The following is a 20314-nucleotide window of genomic DNA, read 5'->3' on the forward strand; positions in this document are numbered from 1 at the left end:
TATTTAAATGTCATGAAATGGCGTATGGCTTTTATTGCCGGGAGTGTCCTAGGACAAGTTCGGCTCACCAGGTGCAGATCTTTTGATTTGACTCCCGTAGGTGATCTGCGCGTCGTGATGAGGATGAAATCACGATGAAGACGACACATACACCCAGCCCCTGTGCCAGAGAAATTAACCAATTAAGGTTGAAATTCCCGTCCCTGCCGGGAATCGAACCCGGGACTCTTGTGACCAAAGGACTGCACGCTAACCATTTAGCCATGGAGCCGGACTTTAAATGTCATAACCCCACGTCAGTGGACTCCGACATGCTAAGGCGCTCCTGTAGGATAAACTTCTGGTATTCCAGGGCTAGCAGTTAGGAAGGACATTAAACAAATTAACATGTTATTATTACTATTATTAGGGGCTGCTCATCCGAGGCGGTAAAGGCACTCTCGATTGCCCCAGAAGGAAAAGAGTTCGATTTTCTGCCAGGAAGTAGAAAGATTTAGAAACGCGATTTCCATTTTTAGAGAGGCACATGGCCCTGAGGTTCACTCAGCCTACACCAAAAGTGAGACCGAGGTTAATTCCCAGGAGCAAGGTGGGCGGATGTAGTGCTAACCACTCTATCCCACTTAGTGGCGAGGTTGCGGGTGGTGGAAGCCTCTATCCTCCACTCAGTAGCGTAGCCACAATCGGTCGATGGGGGAGGGGTTATAGTTACAGAATGATCACTGAACACAATAAAGGTGCTTGTAGCAAGACTTGTAAACTGAACATACCATTCGATGTAAAACTGTTGACCATGATCGTATTGTTCTTGTTCTGTATTTGAATGTTAGATTTTGTAATGTACTGCAGTCTGAATATCAACATAATTACTTGTATCAGTGTCCTTGTAATGACAAGTCTTACATGCGCACACCACACACCCACAAGCACGTTCATTATGTTGTATCATTTTATAATTATTACCCCCCCCCCCCCACTTAACCCATCGGTCGATCCTGGCTGCGCTAGATTAAAATCCAACTTTCGAGGCTTCGTAGAAAATCTTTTCAACAGCCCTGTTATTCCTACTATTATGTCTCTGAATGTTTATTTAGTTTGTTTATTGTCAGTGTCTGTATACTGTATTTTCTTTTTGTAAAATTTCCATGGTGGGGGGGGGATTCAAACCCCCAGTAATCCCCCTTCCTTCCACTCCTCCAACGACTTTCATGGTCTGTATGGAGGTGGCTTTTTTCTTCTTTTTCTTCAATATGATTACTGAGGGAGAGATTCGGATTATGAAAAAATCTACAGGTATAAAAGTGAGTGGGAAAATTATTGATACACTGTAAAAACTTGCTAATAATAATTTTAATAATAATAATAATAATAATAATAATAATAATAATAATAATAATAATAATAATAATAATAGTTTACGTCCTATTAAGTACTTTTACGGTTTTCGGGGACACCGACGTGCCAGAATTTTGTCCACCAAGGCCTGTTTTATGTGTCTGTAGGCTAAATCTGTGGACACGAGAATGGCTTATCTGAACACCGTCAAATACGTCTAAACTGACCTCGGATTGAACCTGCCAACTTGAACTCCGAAGATGTACTGTAGTATGACAGAGAGAGGAAAGATTAATGAAACATTAGAAACTTGGAATGCTACCTTGTCCCAAAGAAAACTGAAAATAAATGTTAAGAAAAACCAAAATTGTAGTTGTGAGTAACGACAACAGAGAAAATCATGCTAATATGAGACAAACTTAAAGAGTAGAACAGGTAAATGAGTTTTTATTTTATTTAGGTACCATGATCACTGAAGATAATAGATGCACCATTGGAACCAGGAAAAGGTTAGCATTAGCCAAAAAATCTTTGAACAACATATATTATATTAACAGGCAAACATTTAGATGAGGAAGTTAGGAACACGTTACTAACCGGAAGTAAGAACTGGAGAATTCGAAAAAAAAAAAAAAAAAAACAACTAGAAGGCATAGACATGGATACGGCAGAGAATATCACGAAGAATATTGACAGAAAAGAAAACAAACTTCGAAGTATTAAAGGAGGTTCATTAGATGAGGAAATTATTGGATATAATGGAAAAGAGGAAAATTTAAAAATTTTGTTCATGTATTAAGATATGACCAGAAGGTTCGGTGATAGGATCGGGTTGCTGTACATATTTCGTGTTACAGATTGTTTGTTTACATCGATATTCTTGGACGATGGTAGTGTTTGGTGTGGTGCACTAGGTCATTGAAAGAGTTAGCAGCTGTGACATGCTTCCATAGCCTGTGTAGTGCTGCACTTGTGTCTGCATAAATGTAAGGGTTATCCGGGAGATAGTGGGTTCGAACCCCACTGTCGGCAGTCCTGGTTTCTCATTTTCATACCAGGCAAAAGCTGGAACTGTACCTTAATTAAGGCCACGGTCGCTTCTTTCCTACTCCTAGCCCTTTCCTTTTCCATTGTCGCTATAAGACCTATCTACTGCATATCGATGCGACATAAAGCAACTTGTAAAAAATGTAAGGGTTATCCCACATGAAAGCCTGGCTAATGGAGAGTGGTCCCTAAAACTTAGCCATGAGTATTCGAGTGCGGTGATTGATAATTTACAATTTTTGCATTTTATTTCCTTTTGTGAATTTAATATTTGTATAGATGCAAGGTTAGAACAGTGCGTTTTGCTTGGCACTTGGCTTTGAATTTTGTTTTAGCTTGAACTTTACGAATGCGGATTCCATTCGTCGGCTGTTGCAAATTATTTTATTTTCCCTTCGCACGTTGGGTTTATTTTATTTAAGCAGGACGTTCATTTACTGTTGTAGATTTTAGCTGTGGATTAAGGAGATAAGGGTAGGTAGACAGACCTGTAGCTATAGTTGTAGTTTATATGGAAATAAATTCAAATTTTTTTGTTTCCAAGGAGCTGTGAACTTGTCACAAATTAGTTTTCATGACTTTGAATGTTCATAACCTGAAAGTTGGTTATTAATGGTAATTTTCAAGTGATTTAAAATTTTATTTAACTTGAGCATTTGGAGTTCCTTCTGAACGCATGATGAAGTAAGCACTTTTGAATTTTAATTTTTTTATTATTTATGAACACGTCAATTAAGATCATACTTGATCAGCTGTTGTTTTTCCTTCCGAACACATATTGGGGTGATGCATATTTGAGCATCGGATTAACAGTAACTTAAGGGTGTCCTGTGATTTTTTTAATGGTGTGATCTTTTATTTCTTTGATATCGCTGTGAACTTGTGATAATCACCATGCTTCGGAATAAATATTTCATAACCGACCCAGAGCAACTGGAAGTTAATTTGGTTCGATTAAGAATCCATTCGGGTGATGTTCCGGTATCCGATAATAGGCCTCCCTACGACTGGTGGATAACCTTAATTAAATGTAAATTTGGAATTCAAGTGTGAAGGCCAGATTTTTCACGGATCGTATGGATTAACTCCCCGTTATAGTTTGGAGTCTTAGTTATCCGATTTTCAGTTTTTTTGCGCTTTCTCCATGGTTTTGCTGTCCTCACATTTAACTTTTTTGCTACAAGAAAAATTATAAGAACTGAATGTATCATTTCAGGTAATTTCAATATCTTTCTCATCGAATGTGACTGCTAATTTGTGGCAAATGTCAAATTTTTATCATACTTTATTTGATCAAATTTAACTTGAACCTTAGATTTAATAAACTTCAGTAAGCACATTTTGCCTATCATTTGAAGTAGTTATGCTCTCCTCTGAACCATATTGACTGGTCGGCGGAGTGACAAAGAACCCGCAACGCCCTAAGATTTCAACTGGTTGAATGAGCTACTTGGGCAGCTGAAGCAGAGGACGGACGAAGGACGGGTGACCAAAGGGTTCAATACCACACGTATAACATATCTCTTAAGAGAGTCGATGATATTTTCCCTGAAGAAAAAATAGATGGCCGCCACACTCTCCAGATCTTTCAACCGCGTGTGGTTAATATCTGTAGGGACACTTGAAGAGCAAAGTATATGAAATACATTAAGACACAATACAGGAATTGAAATATAATATCAGTCATGGAATCGCCACCATTGATGTCAATACTTTACACCAGGCGTAGCTAAACATGATCAGACGTGTACTGCGGTGCATATATTTGCAGGAGACCACTGTCAACATGTTTTTATAAATTTGTCAGTCATTTCAATACTTAGCTTATGTATAATTCTGTATATATTGTACAATTTAGAGTCTATACTGACCCGGGCCACTTTTTCCTGCGACATCCTCTGTGATTCACCTTACTGGCATAATACGCAACGGACGTTCTGAAACTACGAGAGGCTTGTTCTGGAATCGCAGGTGTGTGTGTGTGTGTGTGTGTGTGTGTGTGTGACGAAGGTAGCCTACTCACTACAGCCAAGTTCCAAGTTTGCAGTAATTCAGGAATTCTATCTGAATATTCAACAGGGGAGTTTCAAGAGGAATCTCCCAATCTGAACCCAAAAGAAGTAGAAGATCGAACTGGTTATATAAGTTCCTACTTTTGCTCCCTTATTAGAGCTATTCTTATGGCCAAGTTCCGGCATCACTTAATGAGACCGCCAGCATCAAGAAATGGTTACAACATTCGAAACTATCGTATGATGAATAGTGACAATATGTGATGGATAGGACAACTAACACTTACTTGGCAAATCTTCTCCATATGTGACAGGCCTTTTCCTCTTTATCAAAGTCTGGCAAACCACCCGGTAGATGGTAACACTTGTGTTTTTCGAGATCAGCATAATACCACAACAACTGGTTCATGCCTGCAACAAATAAAGATGGCATTCTTTAGAACGCAAATATACTATTCTTTTCCTAAACAAAGACTTCTTACTACCTTTCCAAGTAAGATTCTTCAATATGACCAATTCTGACTGCAAATTATTTGTTTTCTTACGCTTTCCAAGATATCATTTTATTTTTATCTCAAATTTTGAAACGAATTTTGTCAGTCAAAATATATGACAGCCTGTGTGAATTTTGTTTCAGTTAGTTTTATTTCACTCAGGAAAAACGAATAGGAAAAATATTTTGAGTGAAGGAAAGATTGTTGTTGTTGAGAGAATATTATTAGTTTTACTTTCCACTAATTTCTTCTACGGTTTGCAGAGAAACCTAGGCTCTATAATTTTTTCCCGCACGATTTCATTTATGTGCCAGCATCTACGGCCACGGAGCTGGCTTTTTTGTACACCTTCAATTACCAATGGGAGGAGCCGATATTGAACCCACTAACTTGAGTTCTGAAGACCTGCGCTCTACTCAGCCTCTTTTATTATTTTTTATTACAAGTTGCTGTACGTCGCACAGACACAGACAGATCTTTTGGCGACGATGATATAGGAAAGGGTTAGGTTAGGAGTGGGAAGGAAGTGGGGCTCGAACCCACTATCTCCCGGATGCAAGCTCACAGCTGCGCGCCCCTAACCACACAGCCAACTCGCCCAGTAGTCTGTTTAAAGTTTTGTATGAAGCAATCTGTGTATGCTGTGTTTGGTGCGAATATTTCAAATTAACTTCGGCTCGGATTTAAAGAGGGAATGTTCTGTACGTTAGGTAGCACCTCACCGTTCGTATGGATATGACATGGTAAAAACGAAAAATCTCCCAGTGAGCTGATTCCGCGGTTCAGGTCACGTAGCCGTGAATTTTAATTTGGGAGATGGTAGGTTCAAAAACCCCTTGTTTTCCCCTATTTCACACCAGGCAAATACTGGAGTTGTACCTGGGACACTGGGACTGAAATTTCCAAATTCTATATAAACTGAGGTACAGCTTTGAAATTTTGTAAGCTTATGAATAGTCATAACATAAACCACTGTGGTAAATTTGAGCATTGCAAGTTGATTAGTTCTTGAGATATTAATTATTTTATACATTTTCATGTGCAAATTATTCAATATTTATAAAGGTCTTCCGCATTAAACCAATCAAGATAGTGTAACTTTTAGGTAATATTGTATTGCATTAATACAATTGGAAGAAACCTACGGATTCTTTTTTGAATTGCATTAATGAGTATGAAGAAATAAATTTTTTTCGTATCCAAGTTTTTAATCTACAAAAAATCTTCAATTTTTTAAGTTTGAAATTTGTTTGCAGCCAGATCAAAAGTGAAATCCAAAAATCGATCCGCAAGTTTATAGTCAATGCAATGAAGATAATACATGCAAATTTTGAAAGCAATATCATAAGATTTATGATGCGTGTAACATTTTGAATGCCTGAAAAAGTGAAACAGAGATAAAAGCAATTTTTTAAAATAATGGACAATGCTCATTACCTGTATTGCCAGCTGAGAAACTCAAAGAAATTTCTTGTTTTCTCCTACTTTTGGATTTTGGCTTACGCCACCGAGAACCTATCGTATGCATTTCACCACAGAACAACACCAAACAATAGTAGAAAATACTCGCAAACCTCAACACAATCAAACTGGAAAACAACTTGTTTGTAAACAAACAGGATTTGCACATGGTATGTACGGAAATAGTCATAAATAATGTTGAAACTAATAAATATTTCTTTAATAAGTAATCACTGTCTTTGAAAATAGGCATAAAAATTTACTCTATATATTACGCAAGGCCACACCACCACCTGCAATTTTCATTCAGATTTTTCAAACTTTTGTAGTTCTTATATAGTTTACGTAGTAAAAGTGCCTACTTCCTCCACTAGAAAGCAGCAAAATGCAGACCTACAGATGTAGGAGGCCTTTTTGAATTATTCTTATGAAATGAAATCGTGAAATCTGCTTGAATACACCACTAATGTGTGCTGATCGTGAGTCGAACGAAAGTGGGCGTTTAAAGGACTGCACGCCAGGCATTTAAAAGCTACGCTAGAGCTTTAAAAATGGAGGAATTTGGATGAAAACACTGCTATCTGATCCGCGGGGGTTAGGGGTGTATTAATATGGAAAAAGCCGAAAATCAATATTTTACATATATTTCGCCAAAATTTCAGTCCCAGTGTCCCTTAATTAAAGTCACGGTCTGTTCCTTCTCAGTTCTAGCCCTGTCCTGTCCTATACTATTGTTACCATAAGATCTGTCTATGTCGGTGCGACGTAACACAAATAGAGAAATAAAATGAAATAAAATAAAATAAAATAAAATAAAATAAAATAAAATAAAATAAAATAAAATAAAAACAGAAAATCAGTTCTAGGACGGCCAAATATGAAATTTGAACCCCACGTCTCCGTTAATTTATGCTACCTGAGGTTATCGAGGGTGTACTGAAATTATAGATTCCCTTTGGCATTTCACCTAACTCTATTTAGTGTGCCTTTTACTGATCATGTGTCATTTTACCACTGTCTACTCATTTTATCTTTGAGAAATATTTCTACTTCCTTTTTAATGACCCGTAAAATGCTCAATATATTTTTACTTTCCACTATCTCTGTTGGTTTGCACCATTTTCCTTCTAACAATGTTTCTTCTGTGCACGTAGGTTTCATGTTTTTCCTACTCTGGTTTGTACGGCTGTGCAACTCTGATTTATCTTCATTGGTCAGCTCAAAAACATGGATGTTTAAGTATATAATGTACCTTCAATGGTCAATATATCTCAGCTCATTTTTAATATAGCAAAGCCAATTAACAGTAATCAATATTGCGCTCACTTATTAAAGACACCAGTCTTCCACTCCAAATCTGGATGAATAATTTTCGAAAAAGTTAAGAATTTTCGTGGAAGATACAAATATTACAATGAAGGGTTTTCTTTAAAAATAATACAACTATGTGTTTTGTACTCCTACAGTTATTATGGATTTCAAGAGACATCAGATTGTACATATTTGTTTTGAAGGGGGGAACTGTAACATAAAAATACGTAAATTTGAGCACTGCGCCAAATTACGCCGCTGTCTGGGGTACAATCTCACAAACTTAATGAGCACCAAATCAATTACTGTACAATGCTATTCAACCGGTCAGATAAGAATTTGAAGTAATTTATATCATACGTAAAATACTGAAGTCAAATACATAAACTAGCCTGGGATAATATTGTGTTCAAACGTTGGCATCCCAGTATACGCTAATTCCCTTGGAACAGAAAGAATACTTGGTTTAAGTAATTTACTAATGCATTTACATTCACAGAAACACATCTGAGGATGGTAATGTATCGTGTGCGTGCTGTAGCGGTAGCAATCCGGGCTCGTCCAGGAATTTTAATCCTTAACTGAGGGCTGTAATGGGGTTCACTCAGTCTTGTGACGTCATCTGAGTAGTTATATGATACAAGAGGCAGCGGACCCAGACAAGAAAGGCAAGTGATTCAGCAGAGAGAGAGAGAGAGAGAGAGAGAGAGAGAGAGAGAGAGTGAGTTGTCTTGGTATGTCGAAGTCTTCAAGGAGCTATATCTGGCATAGGCTTTGTTTTTGGCATCATTGTTCTGTAATCGTAATATAATACTCAAATTTTTTTGATTTCTTGTAAGTATATTAAATATTGTATTGTATTGTATTGCATTGTATAGTATTGTAAGTATATGGATTTTACAGATGAAACTTTCTCGTGACAACTAAAGCATTCTATCTAACGTGTTCATTCTTAAGTTCCTCTATTTTCATGATCGTAGTCACCCAACATTGAAATGATGGATTCGTAGAAATCCACAGTGTGACTGATATATTGACACAATCACTTCAGTGTTTATCTCAATCAATCAATCAATCAATCAATCAATCAATCAATCAATCAATCAATCAATCAATCAATCAATCAATCAATCAATCAATCAATCAATCAATCAATCAATCAATCAATCAATCAATCAATCAATCAATCAATCAATCAATCAATCAATCAATCAATCAATCAATCAATCAATCAATCAATCAATCAATCAATCAATCAATCAATCAATCAATCAATCAATCAATCAATCAATCAATCAATCAATCAATCAATCAATCAATCAATCAATCACCACTGATCTGCATTTAAGCTGTCGCCTGGGTGACAGTTTCCCTTTGAATAGTTTATTAGTCTTTTCTAAAATGATGTCGAAGAATTTTATCGAAATTTATCGAAAATCTCCCTTGGTAAATTATTCCAATCCCTAATTCACCTTCTTTTTTTTGTCCTCTTGAATTCCAACTTTCTCTTCAACATATGATTTTTCCTACTTTTACAAACTTCATTCAGGCTTATTCGTCTTCTATTTCCATTTCACGCCATCCCTCCAATGACAGCTTAGTTGAGCGGTTTGTCTCCTCACTTCCAAGTCTTCCTAACCTAACGTTTGCAATGTTTTCGTAACACTATTTTGTCGGAAATAATCTAGAATAAATCGTGCTGCTTTCCTTTGGATCTCTTCCAATTCTCGAATTGATTCCATGCACTGGAACATACTCTAATTGGGATCTAAACAATGACTTATACGCTCTCACATTTGGGTCCTCACTATAACTGTATGAAGAGATCTATAGCCTTCATTTCCAGTCTCGTTAAGGTGATCGTGTTGATGAAGATCTTTCCTTACATTTACCTTCCTTATCAATACCTCAGTACACTGGGTTACTTACCACAACCGAATGCGAATAGCACAAGTGAGTAGATGAAGAAGAATTTCAAGATGTCGATGATCATTCGGCCAAGGGATATCTGGAGAGGTCCGAGATGAGGGTTGACACTGAAGATGTGTACCAGCTTCAGGAAACTGAAACAGATGAAACATCATTTTGTTTTAACTGTGTGATATGCGAAATTAAGTTCATAATAAAAGGCTACTGTGTTATCCGACATTCTCGTTAGTTGATGGATTGTTAAATGCTGGAAGTATCATTTGACACGATCTAGAATCATCTTCGACTGACGGTTTACTTCTTCTCTCTTTTTGTTTTTCTACTGATTTAACGTTGCAGTATCACATCGCCGGTTTTCGGTGACATAAGTATGGGAAATGGCTAGGATAGGAAGGGTAGTGGCCAGGGCCTTAAGGTGTGAAAATTGAAAAGTACGGAAAATCTTCAGTACTGCCGACGGTGGGATTCGAACCCGCCATCTTCTGTATGCAGTCTCACAGCTGCATTATCCGAACCGCGTAGCCAGCTGCTCGGTTTGTTTGCTTTTATGTAGCAACGAAACTATCGTTTCTTTATCAATTGTGAATTAAGTCTTCTACAGTTACACACAGTACTTTAGTGACGTAGTGAAGGGAAGTTGTCCATTCAGTAGTAATACCAGGTGGCCCGTCAACGCCTTACATTTTTCTTATAAGTGTCCCGCATGCACTAATGATGAATGAGATGCTTTGTGACTGATTTTCACAGGGGTATTACTGCCTGCAAGAAGATTGCGTCAGAATACGACGAGTTAACAACCGTACGGCCGCTCACTGCATGTTCTTCAGCGCTACCCGTCTAATGCGCTCCCTTGCGATAATAAGCCTCGTTTTCGAACGTGTAGTAGTAGGCTGGTATTTGGTACAGCAGCACTACAATTGTCACCATATCGACAGTGGCTGATGTGTTCAGCAACGACGAATACACACACATCATTTTAATCTATAGAGAATCTGGTGCGAATGCAGTCAAAACTCGCAGACGGTATACGCAGGAGTTTTCAAATAGCCACCTGCATTCTATACACGTATTCTGCCAAAAAGCGTTGCAATTAAGATTTAATGGATCGTTCAAGGCACATACAAGCAACTTCTTGGTAGAATAGAATGTCCGTGTGTGTATAAATGAATTAATTATTAAACTTTATTTGAACTTCAGAGATAAGTATCAAAAGAGGAGTACGCCGAGGTTGCATACTTTCACCGCTTTTGTTCAACTTCTGTGCCGATCACATCTTCAAAGAAGCCTTGCACCTACACCTCATATTACAAGGAATGATAAAAGGTAAACGAGGAGCTGGTAGACCACTGATGTCATGAAAGTAAATTGAGTCGTTACTAAACATTATTAGCCTACACATTCAGATGACACCCTAATTAAAAGTGACACCATTGAATGTCTTCAAGGACTACTGAGTAGAACTCGTCTCAATGGATTATGGTCTAAACACCAATACCACAAAAAATAAAGTTCATGGTATTTAACAGAAGCAACAATGAGGGTGTCCTCATTTCATTAAAATATAATCAAAACATTGAATGAGTAAGTCAGTTCACATACCTTGGGAGCATCATAACAGATGATCTGGACCATGAAAAAGAGACCAGTCGCCGTATTGAGATTTCCAGATCAGCTCTCCAAAATATTAAGTCATTCCTTTGTGAGATAATCTTAACCTCAAACTCAGGCAAAAGCTGTTGAGATGTTACATCTGGTTTAGAGACCTGGACTGTCAAAGCTTCCTCCATGCACAGATCAGAGGCCTTTTGAAGTGTGATTACATAGAAGAATGTTCAGAATATCCTGGACATGTTTTGTAACCAGTAATGAAATGTTAAGGAGAGCAAGAGCTGAGCGTGACCTTGAAAAACCCCCAGCTTATTTAGGTCTTGTTCAACGAGCTAGAAATAAGACTGTAGTGGCTATTGGACCGCCATATTTGAATCTACTTGATCGCCGCGTCCGCCATATTGTAAGCGATCAAACCAAGTGGGCGTTGTGGTGAAGCAAGTACAGAAGCTGCGGGATTAATACCGTTTGACAGTTTTCTTAGTTTAAAAGGACATAAAATACAGGCTACTTACTGTACTTACATTTTGTAAAAAATGCGGAAAATTAACGCATTTCCAGTAAATAGAAAAGCAATCACAATATATTGCCATTAAACAAATTTAGCCCTACTTACAGAGAAAGAAAATATAGAACAGAAAACCTTGAACAAAATTGTACCGGGCGGTACACCTCCACGCCGCTAATTTAAAATGTGCGCCAGTTGAAACTCCTCTGCTGGAGGAAGTCTGAACTTTATCGACGGTATTAATTTTCAAGTTTCTCAGAAGATGTCACTACTTGGAAAGTTTGGAGTTTTTGAACTGTGCCACTTTTGATGTATTTTTGTTTTACCGGTAGTAAGAAGTGTGAACTTTCTCTTCTAGAGGACACTACTGAAGAACTACAATAGTGCACCCTAGTGCGAAGAAAAAGAACTGTTCTTTTGGAGAAAATTTAATTTCAAAAGTTTGTTCTTTGTTAAATTTCCTTCTGTCATTGTTTAAGTTGGCAATATTAACCCTTTCTTTCCCCTTGTTTTAAATCCAGCCAATCCCGAATTTCTTTAATTAATTTTCCACCAATAATATGTTTCTTCTTCGTATTGTGTAGGGGTTTTCTCGGTGAACCAATAAAATGATTGTGGGCGGGTGTTTTCCTTCCTGAAACGCCTCGAACTTTCCGCAAGAGTATATAAACTGCTGATTTTAGGGTCTCTGTGCCACTTCAGTACCATCTTTCAGTGTGTAAAGTACATAGCAGGGGGCGGGGAGCGCCTCTTTCTTTGGGGAGCAGTTCTACACCAAGGTAATGGCCTTTTAATATCTTCTTTTCTTGCTAGCTCAGCAGTTTAACTCTCGGGGCGGGTCCGAAGCGTTCCTACCATGTAACCTTTTCCTAAAATGTAACGTCTCTTAACTCTATTCTCTTTAAAGTCACATATTGGGATAGAGAGTGCTTAACCCTCTCGAGCTCCCACTCATATTATTTATTTTGAGGTGAACTTATTTTTCACAACCGATTCTTCCTTAATATAATGTAAATTGTTCTTTTCTGAAGTCACCTCTGTAGTATGGGATTAGCCCTTGCATTAACGGCCTAGTGCCAAGTAGGTTTTAAATAAAGTGTATTAGGAGTGCGGAGAGCTTCCTTTCAAGTTGGTATTTTAGAGGCCATATAATTAACCTTTTCTCACTTAATAGGCCTCAGTAAATTGGGTATTTTACCCCTGTGTTTATGTCCGTTGAGGACAGCTTGAAGGTGGAGTTTGGTGTGGCCTGGGAGAGGCCTAAATTTGAGAGCGGGTCGCTCTTTAGTGTAAATTGTTGTTGTTGTACGCCTCGAGGAGGCTTTACTGTGTATTTGAAGCAAGTGCTCCGGGGCTTGATTGTGGTCTTCTGCCCCTCTGTTAAATCTTGTTTTGAGGTAAAGTTGGGCTAGTTGCCCAAGAATTGCGAGGTCGGGTCTCGAAGCCCGAATCCTGTAAATACTGTAATTGTCCTTTTTTTGCCTTACTACTCTGTACCTGCCATTCGTGTTATTTCTGAATTTTGGAAAGAAAATATAACCTTGTTAAATTTTACATTAACTTTAATTTCGTAGTTTGAGACCTATTCACACCCGCACCTTCTTTCACCTCTACCTACCACGGAAATCTCCGTAACAAAAATAATATAACAACATCGATAAATAATTCATATAACTTTAATAATAATAATAATAATAATAATAATAATAATAATAATAATAATAATAATAATAATAATAATAATAATAATAATAATAATATAATTCCTAGTCTCTTTCCAGTTACCTGGATTTGGCATTTTGTATGCATTTAGCTCAATTTTACAGCCGGATGCCCTTCCTGATACCAACCCTAGGTGGCGTGAAAACAATGAAATGGCATATGACTTTTAGTGCTGGGAGTGTCCGAGGACAAGTTCGGCTCGCCAGGTGCAGGTTTTTTGATCTGACACCCGTAGCCGACCTGCGCGTCGTGATAAGGACGAAATGATGATGAAGACGACACATACACCCAGCCCCCGTGCCAACAAACAAACTGACTAACAGACACCAAAGCTAAAAATTGTGCAAATGGTCATTATTATATTTGAAACGGATAACTGTATGAAAATTTCGCCAAAATAGTCAATTTACAGACACACGGTCGTTAAGATTTTATTCATATAGACTAAGTGTTTTCACTCTCCACTTATTTTTAGTGCACCTACCTGAAGATCATACCGGCAGCAAATGCACCTTCAGAGAGCAGCATCGGGTCGAAAGGATCCCATTTCTCTCGTGGGTACCAGGGATCGAGTCCATAGCTGTATTCTCTCTGAAACATATTAGATAGAAATGATTCAACACTCATTTATGATTTCCGTTTAGGGCTGTCGCACAGGTGGAAGATTCCCTATAAATTATTTACCTAGCCTTTGCTTCAATATTTTCAAAGAAGTTGGGAATTTGTCAAACATTTTCCTTGATAGATTACTCCAGTCCCTTGTTCCTCGTTCTATAAATAAATATTTGATCCTATTTGTTGTCTTAAATTCCATTGTTATCTTCATAACATGATATATTCTATCTTTAAAAGCTTCGATCAAGCTTATCCGTCTACTAATGTCATTACACGCCATCTCTCCACTGACAGCTCGGAACATACCACTTAGTCGAGCAGCTCGTCTCCTTGCTCCCAAGTCTTCCCAGCCCAAAGTTCGCAACATTTTCATAGCACTATTCTTTTGATGGAAATCAAGCTGCTTTCCTTAGGATCTTTTCCAGTTCTCGTAACAAGTAATCTTGGTGTGGCTCCCATACACTGGGACCATATTATAATTGGGGTCTTACCAGAGAATTATATGCCCATTCCTTTACATTTTTACTACAACCCCTAAATACCCTCATAACCCTGTGAAGAGATCTGTAAACTTTCTTTGCAACCTCTTTAATGTGATTACTCCAATTGGTGTCCACACCCATTGATCTCTTAAAACCTATTGTAATTTATTCTGAATGTAATTCTGATACTACAACGCCATTTCGATGTTGCTTTGTTTTAGAGACTCTAGGGATCATCATCGTGGTTTTGTGTTTTAGTATGTGAGTCCCATCTAATTACCAGTGTGGCTGTCATGAACCATCTCAGAATTCACCTCCACTGAAGTGAATACTCTATGAAACTATGTCTAGACTCCGGAGGCCTACGCCCTTCTATTGCCCCACAGTTCTTTTTTTATAAGAAAGAAGCCATACTTCCCAGTGCCGACTCAGTTAAATGTAACTTGGAAGCTTTTCAGTCTCTCGAACACACAAATACAATATAAATATTACACTATAATATACCTGTAAAAAGAAACACATTAGTAAACAGGGAATAAGCCATAGCTGTGTACGTGCGACGTAAAGCAACTTGTAAACATAGTTTTCGAGTTCGATTCCGCCCAAGCCGAAGATTTTGTCAGCGTCCTGAAGCTTGAGGTCTGCCTTATTTGTCTTAACACACACATTTACAAACAACAAATCACACAACACTGTCAACTAGCGCGGAAACACGTAATATTTGAATGCATCCCTTCAGACAGGGTTGGTGTCAGGAAGCGTGTCCGACTTAAAACTAGACCGAGTCTCCATGCACGACACTGGTCGCACCGCGACGCCATCACGTTGCCAAAAAGTTTTTTAAAATATGTAATCGGGATATAGTGGGTTCGAGCCCCACTGTCGGCAGCCCTGAAGATGGTTTTCCGTGGTTTCCCATTTTTACACCAGGCAAATGCCGGGGCTGTACCTTAATTAAGGCCACGGCCGCTTCCATCCAATTCCTAGGTCTTTCCTATCCCATCTTCGCCGTAAGACATATCTGTGTCGGTGCGACGTAAAGCAAAAAAAAAAAAAAATTCTTGGCTTTTTCCCAGTTTTATGACCGTCTGCCCTTCCTGATGCCAACCCTATGTGGACGGATGCATTTTCTATTGCTTGTGTCTGTGATGGTTGGTAGTTTGGTGTGTTTTGTATGTTTGAAGAGGTATGTGTTAAGATATCCACAAACATCAATCCCTGAGCCATACTATTGACCAGACGTGGCTAAAACCGCAGCCCAATCGGGAATAGAACCTGCGATCCTCTGAACCGAATGCAGATACACTGGCCATTCAGACAATGAACCCTATTGTCATTGTGCAATCACTGAGTTCTGTGCTCAGCAATTCGTTTTCATTCTGTGTGAGATCTACAGGTTATTCCGGTTGGGGGGGGGGGGGTGAAGGGTGCCGGGCTGAGTGGCTCAGACGGTTGAGGAGCTGGCCTTATGACCCCAACTTTGCAGGTTCAATCCTGGCTCAGTCCGGTGGTATTTGAAGGTACTCAAATACGTCAGTCTCTTGTTGGTAGATTTACTGGTACGTAAAAGAATTCCTGCGGGACTAAATTCCGGTACCTCGGGGTCTCCAAAACCGTAAAAAGTAGTTGGTGGGATGTAAAGACAATAATGTCATGTGTTATGTTGAGCATTGAAAGCGACGGCCTAACCAATTATACTGTTCATAGTGCATTCTCTTATCATTAGAACGGCTGAAGTGACTTTGCTTCCGTATATCCTTCTTACTCTTTAGTAAGAGTTTAAGTAAATTTAATTTTCAGTAGTTAGAAGAAAAGTTAAAAAGGAGAATAGATCATTTAAAATAATATTGATATTTCTATTCATTTCAGACTCTCTGAAATTAATAGTCTCCATTTTAAAATTTGAAATTTAATCTAATTTTGACTTATACTCTTAAGCTCCGGTACAAACGATGTTATGGCCATCCTGACATCATTCTCAACCGTACTGCTTGGCTTTCGCGAATGGTTCTGCTTGCCTCTCGTGTAAGAGAGCATGCCGGTTTGTCTTACGAGACGGACGTGAGTGAACCCCGACCCAGTGATCAATTCAGAAGCAAAATCTTCGGATTGGATGAGAATGGAACCCGGGACCTCCAGGTAAGAGGCACGCACACTGCCTGTACGCCACGGGGCTGTCAGAATATTGGAATAGAATGCTGATGGACCTGACAGTTCTTATTGAGTTCTGAATCGATACATGAAGGCCAAATTCGGATATCATAGATCATATTACTTGGTAATAATAGGCTTTTAGTGCCGGTAGATCTCAGGACGGGTTCGGCTCGCCAGGTGCAGGTCTTTTGATTTGACTCCCGTAGGCGACCTGCGCGTCATGATGAGGATGAAATGATGATGGAGACAACACACACACACCCAGCCCCCGTGCCAGGGAAATTAACCAATGATGGTTAAAATTCCCGACTCTGCCGGGAATCGAACCCTGGACCCCTGTGACCAAAGGCCAGCACGCTAACCATTTAGCCATGGAGCCGGACATTACTTGGTAAGCTCTTCTAAACGATACATTTTCTGTAATATATAAGAATTTCTTACTGGATAATATAAACAAAGAATATATTATACCAAACTGTGTTGTGATGTATTACGGTTCTTCATTTTCTGAGACGGGATAATCGTTTTCTAATTTATACTCTCAGGCAGATTATAGTGCGTTCCAGACCGTCAAACTAGTTTTGAATTCGTGGCAACCCCAGGAATACAGTAGAATCTGGATAAAAAAGGCCAATTAATACTATAATTCAAGTACTTATTATTTACATGCGCATCTGTAAGAAATACAACTTAATATGATTTTCCCCTTGGTAATTCAATGGTAATATTATTGTTTTTACGTTCCATGAACAACTTTTTTTTGTGATAATTTTCGAAAAATTAATTCATTTTGTAGATGTTTGCATTTAGGAGAATATAAACACACAACACTTGAAAAAGTATTAAAGCTGACTTGCGATTTCTTCCGACGTATGTGTTCTGCCCTGAAGCTCCTTTCTCTATGATGCAAGGTTCCAGATATGACGGAATCACTACAACTGTGGCTCATGTAGGTGACATGTCGATCTCTCATAGGAAGTTGATACCTCAATAATCTCCTTGGCTCGAGAAATGAGAGTTGAGAGAGAGCCTTGATCCTCTGCAGGGTGGTGATGGTAATCTACGTGGAAGATTGGCTCGGGCACAGAGCTTGTAGTGCGGTGCATCGAGGGCATTCATAACAATTGTACCATCTCTCATTATATAATCATCTTTCTGTCTGTACATTTTGAATATTAACCTCATACTTGGTTTTATACCGACCATAACAAATAATAGCCTACACCGTATTCAGATTAATTTTGGTCTGTTCGTCTGTTTGTTATAGCGTCACGGAAAAACGGATACAAGAATTTTAATGAAACTTTGTAATTAAGTTACGACAAAGGCGAGTGGGGTCTTAATTGTAAGTTATTAAGAAATTCAGCAGGAGGGGGCCTGAAACATAAACATCAAAGAAGAATCTGGAAAGGGAATCACAATCCAAGGAGAGAAAATCAACATTCTGAGATTTACTGATTATATTGTTATTTTATCTGAGTATGCAGAAGATCAGGAGAAATTTATGAATGGAATGGACAGAGTCTTGGGTAAGGACTACAAGACAAAAATAAATAGATTCAAAACAAAGTAATGGAGTACAGTCGAATGGAGTCAGATAATGCAGGACATATTAGATTAGGAAATTAAATCTTACAGAAAATACCTGTACATTAATATTTATACTTGGGTAGTAGAATGAAATGAAATGGCGTATGGCTTTTAGTGCCGGGAGTGTCCGAGGACATGTTCGGCTCGCCAGGTACAGGTCTTTTGATTTGATGCCCGTAGGCGATCTGCGCGCCATGATGAGGATGAAATGATGCTGAAGACGACCCATTCACCCAGCCCCCTTGCCAGCGAAATTAACCAATAATGGTTGAAATTCCCGACCCTGCCGGGAATCGAACCCGGGACCCCTCTGGCCAAAAGCCAGCACGCTAACCATTTAGCCATGGAGCCGGACTGGGTAGTAGAATAACCAATGATGACAGAACTGCGGAGGACATAAAATGCAGACCAACACAAGCGAGGAAGGCTTTTCTTAAGAAAATAAATTTGCTCACTTCGAACACTGATATCGGAATTTGAAAGATATTTTTAAGGACTTTCGTCTGGAGCGTGGCACTGTATGGAAGTGAAAGAGAATAGACGCTTTTCAAATGTGGTGTTGCAGAAGAATGCTGAAGGTGGGATGGATAGATCTAATTACTCGCTGACTGGTGAGAGGAGAGCGACTTGGCGAAATTTGACGAGAAGAAGAGACAGAATGGTAGGACACATTTTAGGACAGCCAGGACTTGTTTAGTTGGTGTTTGGGAGAAGTGTAGGTTGTACGAATGGTACGGGTAGACCAGGGCCTCTCAGGGTGCATGCGCTGTGCACGGTGCAAGAGACGACTTGGCTTGGTCGAACAGAGTGCAGACCCCCCCACTCCTCGATTTGGAGCAATAGCGCTTACTCTCTCTTTCCTCACGCCTGTCTCGCTCGCTCCGCCTGTCTCCCTCTGCCCCACTTGCGCCTTAGCGCTCCAAATCCGGGATGAGTTGAGCCGAGTATAGCCGAGTAGAGCCGAGCTTAGCCGAGTAGCCCAGAGACGAAGCGTTGATCCGAGCTATACCGAACGGCACCGATGCACAGTGCACGGAGCTCTTGCGCCTCGCTCTGCACGCGTGAGATTTTGGGCGTTTGAGAGGCCCTGGGGTAGACCAAGGTATGAATATGACAAGCAGATTAGAGCAGATGTAATATGTTGTAGTTACGTAGAAACGAAAAGGTTAGCACAGGATAGAGTGGCATGGAAAGCTGTATCAAACAAGTCTATGGCGTGATTACTCAAACAACATCTACTACGGTTGATTTTACAGTAAAACTGCTCATGACGAAGCTGATATAGAATACTATTTACAAACCTTTGCACTAACTTTTTACCGATACAGTATAAACTAAAGGAAATATCAGTGGCGGTTGAATGAAAGTTCAAATCCAAGAGTCAATAACTAACTCTATGGAGAGCTGCTGTCGAGGTCATACTGGCAATGTTTTAAATGATTTGCAAATCTCTCTGTATTTTCAAAATACTAACCTGATGCTTGAATTTTATACCAGAAGGAAGAGATCAAAGACTACCTCTGGTGTAGTGGTTAGTGTGATTAGCTGCTACACCCAGAGGCCCGGATTCGATTATCGGCTCTACCACGCAATTTAAAAAGTGGTACGAAGGCTGGAACGCGGTCCATTCAGCCTCGGAAGGTCAACTGAGTAGAGACGGTTCGATTCCCGCCTCGGCCATCCTCGAAGCGGTTTTCTGTGGTTTCCCCACTTTTCCCCCAGGCAAATGTCGGGAGGGTATCTAACTTAAAGCTACCGCCCCTTCCTTCCTACTTCTTGTCTAATCTTTCCAATCTTCCCATCCCCCACAAGGCCCCTGTTCAGCATAACAGGCGAGGCTGCATTGGAGAGGTACTGGTCTTCATTCCCAGTTTTATCCCCCAACCCAAAACCTCACTCTCCAGGACACTGCCCTTGAGGCGGTACAGGTGTGATCCCTTGAGGTGTCGGAGGAAGAAACCAACCCTAGGCGTTAAACGGATTAAGAAATAAAGAAAGAAAGAAAGAAAGAAATAAATAAAGAAATAAAATGCAAGAGATGAAGCT

At 39.3% G+C, this 20314-nt stretch overlaps 1 protein-coding gene across 1 annotated transcript in view; it reads right to left on the reverse strand.

Moving 5' to 3' along the window:
* Positions 1-20314, reverse strand: part of trp (transient receptor potential) — a 169046-nt gene that overhangs the window by 40071 nt on the left and 108661 nt on the right. The window contains exons 10-12 of the mRNA XM_067143925.2: positions 13912-14018; positions 9590-9723; positions 4682-4805 (exon numbers count right to left, since the gene is read on the reverse strand). Of these exons, the coding sequence (XP_067000026.2) occupies positions 4682-4805; positions 9590-9723; positions 13912-14018 (365 nt within the window). The remainder of the gene's footprint in view (positions 1-4681; positions 4806-9589; positions 9724-13911; positions 14019-20314) is intronic.

This window comes from Anabrus simplex, chromosome 3 (genome assembly GCF_040414725.1).
Source record: "Anabrus simplex isolate iqAnaSimp1 chromosome 3, ASM4041472v1, whole genome shotgun sequence".
Taxonomy (NCBI): Eukaryota; Metazoa; Arthropoda; class Insecta; order Orthoptera; family Tettigoniidae; genus Anabrus; species Anabrus simplex.